Here is a 15,951-nt window from a genome sequence, read left to right on the forward strand (position 1 = left end):
TTTTTTGAAAGCAGGTGGCTCTATATGTATAAAATGAAATGAGATGAAAGCAAAATTTCTTAGAGATAATCACAATATATGCAACAGTGTTTTGGAGAATTATGGGCTATGATTTAAATCCTTAAAAATAAATCCTTAGAGTAGATACTGAATTGTACCAAGTGCTCTGCCTGTATCCATTGAGATAACCATATAATTTATCTCTTTCATATAATATTTCTCTATATATAAATGAGATGATTGGGGAAAAGGGAAAAAAAGAAAATGAAGTTAGTGTCTGCTGCGTCTACAGTATATACCGTGTAGAGCTACCGACACAGTGATGAAGGAGACATCATGAGGAATCACTGTCCATGTCACACACTGAAATCACCTCTGTTTGTCCCGGCCTCCTCCTCCTCCTCATAGTCAGTATGCTGACTATATTAATCCATCTTCCATCACTGCATGAAATTCATGAAATACTTGAAATAATTAACTTTTGAAGAGAAAAGGTTTGTTTCAGCTCACAGTTTTCCAGTTCAAGACCAAGGATGGCATTACTTTGAGACTCTGAGGAGGCAACACATCATAGCAGGTGTACATGGCAGACCAAACCAGTGTCCTAAGCTGCACCTCCCATGTCCCCCCTCCTGAAGTCCTACCGCCTCCTGATAGCAGCCCCCAGGGACCAAACCCTCACACCTGGACCTTAGAGGAGTATCCAGGAGCCAAACCATAGCACTGACTCATGACCTCTTCATGTGCCCAGGTCATGCAAGCCTAGATTTAGAGGTCATTTTAAGTGCCACCCCACTGCCAGTTACTTTACTCTCATAGTTGATCGGTTGTCACCAACTCTGACCTCACCTGCATTTCTCTCACACCATCCTAATAGTCTTCCCAGTTCTCCTGGCCTAATTTAAGTGTTTATCATTTAACTTTGTGTAGAGAAGGCGAGCGTGTAGGGTGGTCTCACTCTCTACTATGTCACTCTCGTGAGAACTAACCCACTCTGTGAGACCAGTGTTAATTTATTCGTAAGGGAGGAACCCCCAAGACTTAATTACTTTCTACTAGGCTCCACCTTTTAAAGGTGCGCCACCTCCCTGGAGCCCCAGCTTCAGCATAAGAACCCTTCAGGACAAACTACATACATACACACATATATACATGCATATGCGTTCCACAGGTAAAACCTAGCGTGGTATTCGGGGGGGTGTTTTCACCATTTTACCTTTTATTTTGGTAACTTTTTAGTCAAAGAAAAAATACATATTTAAATATATTCAGTATATTAGACCAGAGTTTTTCAGCCTCAGAACTGCCTGCATTTGGAGCTAGATAATTCTGTGTCACAGGGTTTGTCCTCTGCACTGTAGGCTATTTGGTAGCCTCCCTGGTCTCTTCCCACTGGAGTCCAGTAGCAGCACCTCAGTTGTGAGAGCCCAGAATGTTTCCAGGCACTGTCTAAATTTGCCCCACTGAAATCTGCTGTTAGAGTGAGACCTGTCAGGTGGCATTCGCTGTGCTGCATCTGTGCTCAGCCAGCTCTGTGTGCAGGGGCTGTCTCCGTCCCCACTTTCACAGGAGACTGAGACTCAGGTGTGGGCACTGTGTAGCTTTTAGGGTTCACACCCAGGCATTTAACTCTGGAGTCTGGTCCCTTGGGCTGAGCATGTCCCTTTTTATCAGCTGGTGGCCTTGGGCAGGTCAGGTAACTGACCTAAGCTCTTCCAGCCTCAGTTCCTGTAAGCTGGTAGTGTTAGGAGGCAAACCAGCCAGTGTATGCAGAGATGTAGGACAGGACTGCCAGGTGGCACTGGGAGTGGCACTTCACTGAAGACACAGAGGTGGAAACAGTACCTCGACTCCCATTCTGGTTGGAGACGCTGTTGTGTAAACTCATAACTCGTTGAAACGACAATTTCTGAGGGCAGAGATGGAGGCAGGGTGAAGATCACTGTGAGCCAGTGGGTCCTGGGCGAGGGAAGAACGCAGCACAGGGACGCACCCAGCTGGGATGGCTATGGCGTCATCCTTCCTCATGGCCACTTGCAGTGCACAGGAATCTGGCCTTCATCTTGTCTGAAGTGCCATCTCTCCAAGAGTCTGAATCATGCCAAGGCACAGGTGAGGAGAAACATTCCTGAGGGAATAAAGGTCACCTTTGAAGCAGGTACAGAATTACCTCAATATACATGAAGTGGACTCTAATAGGCTGTGTAGACTGTATCAACATAGACACGTTAAGCAAGGCGAGACAATCATACAGGTGGCAGTGCAGTCTTAGAACGTTTTTTTGGTCAGTTCTTTTTAATATGACATTTTGTTTTATTTAGGAAATAACATTTTGACCACTCAAATACAGACCTTGTTAGTACCACACGCCAACTGATTGTGTCGGGGGCGGGGGGGGGGCAAAAAAGATGTATTTTAAACAATCATTTGAACTTCTGCTGAAATGATTCCCTTCTTAGTTCTTACATGAATAGTACCTTTTCATTTTTGTTGTTCCATTAATAGCTAATGGAATCTCTTTTGCAGAGGAAAATGATGATGTTCCAAGTAGAACAGGTATAAAGTATTTTAGTCTCTATTTCTGTATGTACACATGAAAATTATTTATTGACATAAAACATCTTCCCACTTCCTGAGTTACCAGTATACAAAGAAAGTCATTTTTTTTTAATTTTTCCCATTGTATTATGAACAATTAGTAGCATAGATTAACAACTGAATTATTAGAAATGACAGCATGCAATGCTGTCCTTGCAACTATGGAAAATCCAGTTGATATTTTCTTATTAAAAGTTTTAAATTACATATCATAAACTAATTTAACCCATATTTTAAAAGCAGTCTTCATGTTTCAACTTTTTTCACATCCGTTAACTAATTGAAACTGCACATTTATAAGAGAACTTTTATTAACCTGAATCAAATTTGAAGGAAAAATGACAACCTGGAATAACTTACCATTCAAATGGTAGTAGATTAAATGGGTTGGGGTGAGTCTCAGTTGTTGTAGGAAAAATGAACTTAATCTGAGGATCCTTTTGCTAGAAGCAAAAGAGAGTTCCTCAGCATTTTAAGACAAACTATCACTTGACTTGGACTTCATGATCTATAAGCCCGGGGGCGGTGCATCTTCACTGTGGCAGTGCTTGCCAGTTCCCTTCATCCTGTTCACCTGCTGTGCTGTGCCTTGGTGAGACCCGGTGCCTGGGGGTGGCTCTGTAGGAGAAAACCAGAGTGGAGGGCAGGCTGGCCCTGTGCGGTTTGGGCAGCTCTTCTTCCCAGAGGCCCCTTCACCCCTGTGGCTTTAAAACAAGCAGGTTCCTCAAGCATTGCCCAAGGAGATAGTCTTAACACCGTGGAAGGTGCTTTTTGGACCTGTCAGTTAAGTTCTTTTGTGGAATCCAGTTTAGAAGAGGTGTCAGTAAGTCATCTTAAAAAAAAAAAAAAAACACTGTCGGTTAATTGCCTTATTTAATGCAGTCAGAATCGATTCTAATTATAAACCCTTAAATAAAACATGAAAACAATGATTAAAAAAAATAAAGAAATCTTGAGACAGATATAATTGTGTGTGCTAGTTAGTTGGCATTTTAAAGTACTTGTAGTTTTTAGGTATCTTTCACTTTTTGTAGAGAAAGGTAAGCACGTGTCTGATGTTTTTGTATCTACAGTGCAGTCCTAGCAGGCGCCAGAAGCCTTGCTGCGAGTGTGCGGCACAGCTCTCTACACATAGTCCTTCAGGCTGTAGGCTGGATTGTTCTCCATCTGTGTGGGAGAGGGGGGCTCCTGCCTGGGTGGGGAGGGCCAAGCTTCAGGGTTCTTTTTTATATAAGAAGTGCAGAAAATAATGCCAGAAATAAAGAGCAGCATCGCTGAAATGAATCCAATGTAGACAGCCCCTCCAGGTTCGTGTTTGTTGCCCTCGGAAATCGCCAGATTTCGGAAGTTGGCTATGATGTTCTTCGTGTACCACACCGTTGGTATCAAACCAGAGACCCCTGCAGACACAAGGCAGACCCCTCCGGCAAAGGCCGCGTGGCTCTTGGTCTCTCTGTCCCTTCCTAAGTGAGTGCATTTCATTCCTACAGTGGAAGTACAGATCCCGAAGGCAGACAGAACACAGGCCAGGACCATGGTGGCCCTGGCGGCCTGCACGTGGGTGGGGAGGGACAGGAGGGAGTGCTTCAGGGTGCAGCTGAACATCCCTGTGCTGTACCACGTGCAGTCCATCCACAGCCCCTGCAGCTGCACGATGGCCGTCACGATGGTGGTGCCCGCGTCCACCTTCACCTTCCAATTGGGCAGCAGAGTGGCTGTGAGCACTCCAGAGACCCCAGATAGGGCCAGGATGAAAGCCAGGAGCTGGAGGCCCGCCGAGGCCATGATGTCGCTCCTGTGTCTGTCCCCCTGGAGAGCCGATGCTTAGTTCTGATGGTGCTGTGTCAGAACTGGGCAGTGGAGAACCAGAGAACCAGAGCTGGGAAAGAAGACAGGCAGGGTGAGGGGAAGAGACAGTGAACAAGAAGCTTCCCTTTGGAGCAAGAGCCAGGTGTCTGAGTGGCGCAGCACCACATGCCCCGCTCGAGCGCCCACCCCGGTGGACCAGGGGCTGCAGCCAGGAGGGATGCTCGCCGCAGGCCACCAAGGCTGAGGTGCTGCTGAGTGCTGTCATGGCATGCTCAGTGCCATGTTGCTGGAAGATAAATACCAGGTTCTCCATCTCATTTTTTGGACTGTGGGAGAATTAAGAAAGGAGAGGCGGGGAAGGGAGGGAGTTATTTCAACACTATTTGTCAGAACCTGAAAGCTAAAATGCTTTTGTGTTGCTGCATACAGAAGAGGAATTATTTGGGTACCCACCAAAAAAAGGACCTTTTTCTTTTAATATTATGTGGTAGCCACATAGTTATAATTTATTTTGGAATTTTTGTCTGTGTTGGAAAAACAGTTTATTATTTTATGTCCTCAGAAATTAAAGTATTTAATGGAGTATTTTTAGCTGGATTGTGCTTTGCAGATGGTAGTTGAGACTGCCATATCATCTGCTGCTTATTGTCAGAAACAAAGATTCACAAAACTGCTAACTTTCAGAATGACACTCAGAAGAAAGTTTAAAAAAAATTTAATAAAAGAAAAAAACCAGCAACAGCTGTTGGCTGCAGTCTGATCAGGTGTTTTTGTTTTCTGCAGTGCCCCATTTTCTTTAATTCCCTCCCCTAAGAAAGGCTACAGGAGTGTCTGTAAGTTAGAGACTTGGGAAAGTTTTGTGATGAAACGTATCAAGTAAAACCATGGAAGAGTTGAGGCTCTGAACTGTGAATGTCTAAATCAACATATTTTACTGCTATCCTTTTGCATTCTTAGTAATTTCAATTCTATAAGGTAGAAATTTATAGCCATTATAAGAAAGAAGATATTTTTTATGTTAGACATAAAAATAACAAACAACAGGCCGGGTTGTAGCTCAGTGGTAGAATCCTGGCCTCACGTGCATGAGGCACTGAGTTCGATCCCTGGCAACAAATAAAAATAAGCAAATAAAATAAAGGTATTGTTCCATCAACAACTAAAAAAATATTTTTAAAAATAAGTAAAAAATAACAAGACACATTTTCAGTATCTAGATTTTTCCAGATTTTTTGTTTGTTTTTGTTTTAATCTTTTCTCAAATGGGCATTTGGCAAGATACTCCTTTCCTCTCAGAAATCTAGTGACTGTGGATTTGGCTTCTAGCCACAGTGTTGTTTTAATATGTAGACTTTCTTATTTTGTTTCCTGGAAATGTGTGAACAGTTCTGAGTGTGAGCACCGGGTGAAGGGGGGCTGATTACCAGCACTAACGGTCACGGTGCTGCTGTTCCTGCCGTGGCAGGAGAGCCCCACCAGGCCCCCTGGAGCCCTGGGCTGACTGTCACTGATGGCAAGCCCCAGGCTGGCCTCCCAGCCTGAGCCAGAGGAGGACGCTCCAGCGTGGAGGCGTGTGTGGAAACATGAGGCAGCGGTACTGGGGTCTGCTGCTGACGTGGACACGAAGTGGAATTCGATCTTTAAGTCCAGAGGCTTCTCTAGGTAAATCTTTTGGCCCCGTAAGTCTCTGGCCTGACCTTCTCCCTTGATTCCCAAGTCGCACTTCCATCTGCTGATCCACTTCACTGATAGACACTGCAGACCTCTTGTGGCACAAAACTGAACTACCGGTCTCCAACCCTGCTCGGTCTGCCATCTCCCTGCATCTGTTAATGCGACATCCTTCCTCCACTCGGCAAGCCCCACGTCTTGAAGTCATCCTTGATTTCATATGCAGCATCTACTCAGTAGTCAGTCAGTCAACAAACTGTTTTGTTTCTAATTTAAAATTCAAGAGTCCTTCTGCCTCTGGTCCCCTTTATCACTCTACTGTGGCTTAGGACTGGGCCCCTCTGCAAAAAGTTAGGTGTGATGGCACACACCCGTCATCCCAGCAGCTCAGGAGACTGAGGCAGGAGGATCACAAATTGAGGCCAGCCTGGACAACTTAGCAGGCCCTGACTCAAAACCAAAGGAGCTGGGGCTATAGCTCAGTGGTGGATCCCCTGTGTTCAGTCACCAGTACCAGGGGCCAGGGAGCTCCACTCAGGACCCCTGAACTGTAAAGCTCCCAGGGCAAGGCCTCCTGTCTGTCCTGTCTATCGCCAGGTCTCCTGCACCAGGAGCAGGGCCTTGAATCAAGTAGGGGTTTGAAAAAATTCAGGAGCTGCTTTGAATTATCAGTAATTAGACTGTGGGTTACTCTTGAATGATTTAAAATATAATTTTATCCTTTCTGAAGAAGATTAGAATTTTAAGTAATTTTGCAAGTCTTTATTTTGCTTTGGCTGATAATAATACCTGTCTTTTATGAACTACTACCTAGATCCTGGGTGCTGTTTAAGACATTCTAGTATTTAGTTCTCAGACAAACCTTTGAGGTAAAAGGAATCTGTATTTCACAGATAAGAAAACCAGTATACAGAGAAGTAATTGACAGAGGCCCAAAAATGATAAGTTGCAGGAATGAGATTGAGGCCCAGAATAGTGTGAGCAGAGCACTGCCCATCTCCTTTGAGGACAGCACATGTCCAGCTCTCATTTGCTGACCATTTCTTTCTAGGGTAGTCTTTGCAGGTCATGGAGATACATTAACTCTGAAATCGCTTCACATAAAATGCTTGTTCTCACCCGTGAGTCAGGCAGTCCATCTGTTTGCTTCTTTACAATGTTTTCATTTCTGTTTCTATTTAAAAAAATTGTATGCAATTCCCGTAATGTGTTGCCTAGTGATGCTAACCTGGGTCTTCAGACTGGCTTTTCTTTTTGAAAGCATCAGTCATTATCTGAGCACTTTATGAAAATAATGCTATGCCTCTGTGCAGAACTAACAGTTTATTTTCATTTCCCTTTCACCACCTATCGCCTGATCCCAGTAGCAGCCTGTGAGAGGGTGACAAGGGTGTTATCTCTCAGAAGAGAAGCCTAAGGGTCCCTGAGGAAAAGAGAAACATTTGGCTGGCATTTCTTCTAATGAGGACTTTGAATGCCACTAGAAACTGGAAGAGTTAGCTCTGGTGGGTCTGGTGGTTATACAAGCACTTTGATGAGGTATGGAGAGTGTGTTTAAGAGGCCCAGGTTGGAGGCAAGGACTCTGGGAGCTCTTGTAGTGGAAGAAAGGACATGGAAGTCAGTGGCAGTAGAACTACTGAACAGGTTGCTCATAAGCTCAGGAAATACAGTTGAGTGTGCATGATACAGTCAAGGTCATCTTCGGCCTGTTGAAACACATGTCATCATCTTTGTTTCCAGTCTATATGACATTCTACATTTTTGAAACAAAATTATCAAAGGGCCATTCTCAGCTATGGAGGGGCTGGGGACGGGCTGGCAATAGGCTGGCTTTGGGGATGTCCCTGGGCTGCCAGAGCTTGGTGAATGGAATTGACAGTGACTCTTTCCCCAGAGGCAGTATTGGTCCACTAGGGGCAGCTGAGGTGTCTTCGGTCGGCGGCCCTCTGTCCCACATGCTCATCTTCTAGGCCTGGGGTTCCCCTTGATCTGGGATGGCACCCCCTTGTGTGTTTTTCCAGTTCTGCCCACTTAATTCTCAGGAAAAGTTGGGTTCTACATTTTTAAAAAATAGCATTTCTTCTTCTTAGCTTTCTATGCAATGTTGAAAATAATTCAAAGATAAGCTACTTAACTATTCTAGTCTCACAAATTTAATGAAATTGATTTGATCTTGAAATGATGGTTTTCTTCTGACCAATCTTAGGAAATAAACAGCATCAGCTCTGAACATATCAGTCTGCCATTTTCTTCCATCTTTATGGCCATTTTAGTTTTAAAATAATGTTATAGACTGATCTGAAAACTTCACTAACTTTTAAAATTGGTAGTTGTGGCTTCACTGTCAGTAGTGAGGACTTTGCTGTAAATGAAGAGGAATGTACCTTGGCGTGTTGGTGTTGATTCCTTGAGGTCGTCCTGCTGCTGTGGATTTTCCTAGCAGAGCAGGTGTGTGCTTCTGTCTACAGCTGCATTTTCGTTTGCTCTGTTATTTGCCATTTTTACATTTGTGACTCGTTTTTCTGTCTTCCTGAGGAAGAATCTTGAGAATTCATGTTCTATGTCTTCATTACCTCATGTTAGAATATTGTCCATGCATTTTATGGTGAAGCTGCATAGTCTCAAAATGGTGTGGATATGCATTTTTTGTGCTCTTCCCATAGCATATTTCCTTTGAACATTATTTGAGGAGCTGGTTGTTTCTAACCATCCTCATCGGGTATCTGAGACTGGGCTGAGGTGCCCGTCCATGCTGGTACCACTGCTCCCTGGCCTCTTCCTCCCCCCACTTCCGACTGCCCCCCTAGGGCCTGCTGTCTTCTCCCCAGCATCTCAGCCCTGACCCCACTGCAGGGTCTTCAGGTGAGTTCATATGGACTTTGGATTTTACCAAATTCGAGAATTAATAATTCTGAATCATTTCTCTTATTCTTTATAACTCTGGGAATACCAAAGGAGGCAATGAGCTTCCTCCCCACCAGAATTCTATGAGTTCAGCCAGTGAGATAAATATGTAAAAGATGGGATCCAATTTACCTTAAAACACACAAAACAAACCAAAAAGAAGAAAGAAAACCCAGAATGTTTTACATGTTAGAAATAGGAAGAGCAGGGGACAGCATTAACCCATGTGAAAGTCTGGGGGTGTAGCTCAGTGGGGAGCACTTGCCTAGCATGTGTAAGGTGTGGAGTTCAACCCAGCATTGCAAAAAAAAAATATGGAAAACATGTGAAGAAGAAAAGTTTCAACAAAAGAGGAGTTGGTCTGGCTGCCTGTAGCACACCCCTGAGAGAACTCAGTGCCCAGCCCTAGGGGTACACAGGGCCATTACAGCTGTCTGCTCCAGTGCCCTTGCTCTGATTCCACAGCACTGTGTAACCGTAATAACCACAGAGCTTGCAGTTATGGGGAGTTTGACAGGAAGGATGTACTGGCTAGGCACCTCGAGGTGGTCTGTTAGCGTTTTTGGTTCATTTTGAATTCATATATTGACATCCATATTGTCAATACTAATGTTAATAGCAGCAGCATTTCTTAATCTTTTGTGAGTTTATTCACATTGAAACCATCTTCAAGGACTGATCAGTCCTGAGGTGCTGGAGTTTTTCTGGATCTGCAGAGCTGGGGCCAGACCTGGGTGCTTGTCCACTGTGTCCTGCAGGGAGCCCCAAGGGGAGACAAGCAGTTCCTGCCGTACCTGCCGACCACAGTGGGAGCACATGCCAGGACAGCTAACTCAGGGCCTCCAGTGCCTTGGTCACCAAGGTCAGGCCTGTGAGAAAAGTCTTGGCTTTAGGAAGGTGTTTCCACATGGCCATCCAGGAACTCCAGGGTAAATAGAACTGAAATTCTAGACTGTTTGTTAGTTTTTATTCTTCTCTGCATTCTTTAGGATGAAGTGTTCATCTCCATGAATTTTCACATCTCTTGGACAGAGGCGCTGATATGTTACTAGGACTGCAGGGATAAGTTACATACATTTACATACAGAATTCACACTCTAGAAGTTTCCACCGTCCTCCCCCTAGGCAATTCTTGATGTTGTCATTGTGGTCTAAGCCTACTGTCCTTCTCCAGGCCTGGTCCTTCCCAGCCTCTCATGCTCTGAGAGGAAATACTATGTTACTGTTGAAATCTGTTCTTTTTAATGGTTGCAAAGATCTATAGGAGGAAAAATAGTGTGGGGTGGTCTACAGAAATTAATCTTGTTACAGTAACACAAATTATAAACTTAAAGAAAGCTGTTCCGGTACTGACAGTCAATCTTTGTTGAATATGTTGGTTTGAAATACCTGGACTGCTGTTAAAGTTTTAAGGTTTTGTAATTGAAATTCTGTCCTTAATTTGGGTTTGGGACAAGGACCATAGGGAGTGTTGAATGGAGGCCCTTTTCCAGACAGTGGACTGTGTGTGTTCATGCGGCGTAATTGAGCTCTTGGGCACGTCATCATCAGGAGTCAGAATGCACATTATCCCTTATATATCACTGATTAGGGATCTGAGTTGTAATATCCAAGATTTGAGGTTTAACAGCTTCTTGACCCTTGTCCCTCTTGAATGCAAAGTAGCTGCTCTGAGCTGATAACCAATCATGCCTTAGGTACGCTGGCCCAGAAAAGAGGCATGTGCTTCAGGCTGTTATGGCCATGGCTGCTGACATTGAGAAACTGCCTGGTACAGTGTTGGCATTGTGATGGTTAGAGAGGCAAATAGAGAAATCCATTATAAGTCCCTTAGATTTGAAATATTACTAGGTCATTTTGTTTTGCAGAGAGACTGTGGAAAGAAGTTGGCCACAGTAAGCTAGAATATGTTAAGTGCATCTAGTGCCTTTATTGTGATTTCATTTTTATAGAACTCAAGGAAGAAAAAATAATGGTTGTAATTTTAAATAAGCATTCAATTATAAGTAAAAAGCATTTTTGTATCTGTTACCATAGTTACACAGCAGCCTTCCTGTGTTTGTGGAGAAAATGGCCTCTGTCATACGGATTATTCCAACAAGTCTCTTTGGGAAAGGGATAGAGAAGAGGGTGTATAGGAGAGGTCCTCCCACACTAGAAGCAGCAGACATTACTGACCACGTTATTTTTGCCTCTGAGTTTTATAGAGGCCCCCACTAAGTAGTGCTGCGTTTGAAAGTGGAGGTTTTCTTTTAGCTGCAATATAAATGTTAGCTAACCTCACTGAGTGTCAGAATTGTATTCAAACTTTGGAAATCTGCTGCCATTTACATGGGTGCTGCTATATTTCTGCAGGATCTTAAAATATTTAAGTAAAGCAAACACTAGACGTTTCCTGTATTTGCAAACACCAACTGTGTCTCAAAAGAATGAAATTAGTCAAATAACGGATGAAACCGAATTTTTAATTCAAAGAAGCCAGAAGTGACAGTTCTGTGCAGGAAGGAATGGGAGGGAGCATGCTCCAACCCCAGATCTGCGCCTTTGCTCCTAGAGTCTTAGAATCAGGCAAACTTATCCTGAGTTTTAATTCTTTGATAGTTTGGGGTTGGGTAGGGGTTAAATATTATCTTAGGCTATATTTTGCTGAAAGATGTTTTTCTCTGGAGACCAGCAGGTTGTTGGATCATTCCTGGTGAATGCACAGCTGCTGGAATCGACTGTGTAATTTGGGAGAATTGGATGGATGGGTTTGGGGAAATGAGTCATAAAGGTTGGCAGAATGAGAGATAGGGATGGGGTGCCAGGGAGCTCAGATGGTGACAGGAAAGGAGGAGTGGTGGTCACAGAATGACAAGGCAGGAGAAATCTAGAGAATATCATAGAACCTTCTCAGATATCCCCAATTAACAAGAAAGGTGAGGACAGGCATTTCAGAGTATGTGGAATCCAGTGTTTAACATGTAGTTTGCATGGGGTTCCTTGGGCTGATCCTCCCACTGCGCCCCATTTGTTGACCGTCCCTTTCCTTCCACAGAAGTGCTCGAAGAGGGAGCCATCTTCTCTGCTGACGGCAGCATTCTTCTCCCTTGAGCCCCTAACTCACCTTCTCAGTCTCTCTCCCCTCTGACCGCCATGCTCAGTGTTTTTTCTTCAAGTCTAAGGAAAGTGCTGGCCTTCTAGAGCCCTACAGAAGTACTTGTTGCTAACTTAACCTGGTGAAGCAACGCAGAGAGCACAATTAGAAAAACCTGGAAAATTTAGGAACATTTAGCGTTGTATTTAGCCATTACTCATAACTAGTGACCACCATGAAATCTTCACTAAAATGGTCTGAAGCTGGCAAACATCTGGGGAAGGCATTTTTGGTGCGTAAAGCCTCTCTGTTGGTGGTTCTCAGGAGGCAGTGGCCCTAGAAGGCTGGGCTGTCCTTACACCTGAAGAAAACATGCTGAGCACGTCTTAGCATGTTCATTTTGTTTTCTTGTCCACCATGTATCACATCAGATATCCCAAATTAAGAAGAAAGGTGAGGACAGGCATTTCAGAGTATGTGGAATCCAGTGTTTAACATGTACTTTGCATGGTGTATCACACCATAGGCCATGATGTTTCCTCCACCCTGAAGCCAAAGCAGAACAGCACTTGCCCCGTGTTCCAGCCCTTTTCTAGGGAGACTCTCAGGAGAAAATGTCCTCTGAGGGGTTCAGAAAACAGCAGCACAGCTCACACTGCCCACACTGCTCTCTCTCGGCTTTCGGAGGGCCTGCGGGTGCTCAGAGTGCAGTTTCAATTCCTGGAGCCAGGTCCCCTGGTGGGCTGCGGAGAGACTTCCCATTTCCAGGGTCACAGTCTCTGTCAGGCTGTGCACCTCGAGAGCTGTTTCGATTTCATTTCCCTTTGTCTCTGCTTTCAGTGTTTTTCCTTTGTTGTGTTTAATGTATCCCCGGGGCCACTGAGCCCATTTTTGGACTAAGGCTGGGTATAAATCTCTTAAAAGATATGCCTGAAAAGTTTTATTTTCTGATAATTAAAGAATCTCAACAGCTGGGAGCAGCCTAAACAATCTCAGTGACATTTTTTGGAAGTTTCCATTTTCAGTTTCAGTCCTGGGGCATGTAAAGTTCCCACCAGAAAGTTAGGTGGCTGTGCAGACTGTGTGCCTGAATTCTGTCCACCTGATTAATCATGTCCATACCCATAGTAGATGGTGTCCTGACTGTTTCCCTCTCCAGGAGTTTGGTGCTAATAGTCTTTGGGGACCATCTGCCTTCACTGTTTTGAGGCCCTGACTTATAGTGAGAACTGCTGCTGTAGCTTATTTTTTATTCATTCAAAGCCAACTAAAATATCCTAATGGTAGCTGTTATTTGCCTGTCTTTAATGATGATTGGAATGGACTGTAAAGGCTATTGTAAGACTTCGTTTTTAAATTAAGTGGTCATCAGGCACAGATCTAGGGGATGTATTATGGAATAGATGGAGCCAACTGGGACTTGAGTCCTCTCAAATGGAACACAGCTTCTTATGTGGCCAGAGAAGAGGAGTGTGGAAAGGTGTGTCTGTGAAACGGTGTTTTCAGCCTCCCACACTCGGGGATTTAAAGATGAATTGCTCAGTTGTGCTTTGCCACACGTGCCACACAGTGACACATGCTTGTTTACAATCAAGGTGGACGTGGGAGTGGTGCACTTCACGCCCCTGATACGGCCCAAGATAGAGCAGCCATTCAAGCTGGTGGAGAAGGTCGTTCAGAGTGCATTTCAGTTCCGGAGGAAGTACTGCCACCACGGCCTGGGGTAAGCGTGCCCCTCCTCTCTGGCCTTAAAATCCCTAAAGTTCCATGACTCCTTCTCTGTCATTAGCTGTCATTGTCATCCTGTGATGAGCAAAACGTGGCTGCTTTGGTTTGCCTCAGAGGCCACTCGCAGGCCTGGCACGGTTGCAGGCCTGATGCTGACCCAGTCCCGGGGAGGTGATGGGTTCTAGGGTGGACAGAGACAGACCATGGCTTTACCACGCTTTTTGTACCACGTTGCCATCTCCCTTCTTGAAGGACACATGACAACTAGGAAGCAGATGTTACTTCTGAGCAGCCAAAACGAAGTGACAGGCTCCTTCCCGTAAGCGCACTTGGCCCTGCTCTGCTCACTACTCCACACAGGAAACAGACACTGGGCCCTAGTTCAGAGCCCGCATACCTCAGTGGACCTGCAGTGACCACAGTGATATCCTGTATCCTGAGGATCACTTATAGTCTAAGAAGGCCGAGAAATGTATTTTATAGATTTCCACCTAATGGGTAGCATTTAGCTGTTGAAAGGGACTCGGCTTTAGAGGCACACATTTCTCATTTCCAGGACCTCCTGGCATAGCTCCCTCTCTGGTCATGTGAAATGACTTCAGGTTCTGCTAGGCAGAATTCCACAAAACCTGCTGTTTGCTGATCCAGGTGGAACTCACAGCTGTACCTGACCACCCTGATTCATAGCCAGGAAGCATCACAAAGTATATCCTGCTTTTAGAAATCCTTGAGTTGGTCTGAACTTCAAGCTGGCCCTACCGTCACCAAGGCAACCCCCAGCTAAGTGACAGGCCCTGTTCATTTCTGCACACAGTCCTGTCTATGGGTGTGGACAAATATTGTGATCCGCTTTGGTGTGTTGGTGTCCTTCAGTCACACCACATCACACAGTGGTCCCAGATGTTAGAGCATCATCAGACCCTCCTGCCATGAAGCTGGACTTTGAGGTCACCTCACCTGAAAGTGTGGGGGCCTGCAGCTCCTGTTGAGGCCACTAAGCCTTCACTAACCTCAACACCTCCCAAGCCATTCGGGTGAGCTCTGTGGACTGAGGTCTGAGAGAAGAAAACAAGGCCAGGCACACCTCCTCCCAGTGTCCCAAGCAGTTGTTTGATTCTTTTAAAATAATGACTTCATTTGGTTAAATGCAATTTAAAGTACTCTGAAATGCTGTAAAGATGCTTCAAAAATATCTTAAAGAGGGGAAGTGCTGTTTTCCCATCAACTGTGTTCTAGCTTTACAAAACAGTCACTCTTGGGGGTGAAGGAAATTCAAATTATAGAGAATCAAAACTGGATCGTTGGTACGTAGGAATACAGAAGATTTTCATCAAAATTTGAAGCAAATCAGAACATACTTCTCCAAGATGCAGCTGAACAGATATGATGTATAGCAAGCTAGCTTTGGAAACTTTTTTATTTTGGATAAACCTGCTTTCCAAAGCAGGGTGCATCTACCTCTGCTCTGTCATTCCCTCAAGGTGGCAATTGCCAGGAACCCTGTCATTTTTAAGAGTAGGAGATGTGATGATTCCCAGAATTTAAGTAAAATCCTGCTTTTTCCCCTTCCCCCAGAATGCTGTTCCCTGCAGCTCAGTGCCTGGAGAGCACAGGAAGGTTGTTGCAGTTGGCAGACGTGGACCCCACTCTTCGTCCCACCCAGCTCTCGGTTTTGCACTTTAAGAACCTCTGTGACATATACAGAAAAATGTGTGATGAAGACCCACAGCTCTTTGCTTATAATTTCCGAGAAGAACTCAAGCAAAGTAGAAGCAAAAATCAGACAAAAGATAGTGGCAGGGAGAGCTGTGGACTCTAGGAGGCTCGCAGCCAACAGGTGGGCTTCTCAGTCCTTGTCCGTCTTCACAGAACGACAGTAAAATACCAGTGGTCAGATGACATATTCCTTTTACTGTACAACTTGGTAAAGAAAATAAATATCAAGATACAGTACCAGCTTTCTTTTAATATATACTGCATAGATATGACATGTTTAGTATAAACAGCATCTATTACAACCTTACAAAAAATGAAATCTCTGCACATTGTGCCCCTAAACCACATTAAAATAACTTAAATTTGCTTTAAATAAAGCAAAACCTAACAGCTCAAAGAAAATGCCCAGAAGCTTCTGGGGGAAAAAAGGACCCCTTTAAAGCTATTA

General features: G+C 44.5%; 2 protein-coding genes across 2 annotated transcripts in view; one reads left to right on the top strand and one right to left on the bottom strand.

Annotated features, from left to right (window-relative positions):
- The window catches only part of LOC143410057 (dimethyladenosine transferase 1, mitochondrial-like), a 43,344-nt gene extending 27,738 nt beyond the window's left edge, over positions 1–15,606 (top strand). The window contains exons 6-7 of the mRNA XM_076870731.2: positions 13,655–13,782; positions 15,363–15,606. Coding sequence (XP_076726846.1) covers positions 13,655–13,782; positions 15,363–15,606 — 372 coding nt within the window. The remainder of the gene's footprint in view (positions 1–13,654; positions 13,783–15,362) is intronic.
- LOC143410996 (claudin-20-like) lies at positions 3,724–4,383 on the bottom strand. Its single transcript, XM_076871848.1, has one exon. It carries the CDS (start codon positions 4,381–4,383, stop codon positions 3,724–3,726), a length of 660 nt encoding a protein of 219 aa, XP_076727963.1.
- Positions 15,607–15,951: the final 345 nt, after the last annotated feature.

The sequence above is a fragment of the Callospermophilus lateralis genome, chromosome 11 (genome assembly GCF_048772815.1).
Source record: "Callospermophilus lateralis isolate mCalLat2 chromosome 11, mCalLat2.hap1, whole genome shotgun sequence".
NCBI classification, from domain to species: Eukaryota; Metazoa; Chordata; class Mammalia; order Rodentia; family Sciuridae; genus Callospermophilus; species Callospermophilus lateralis.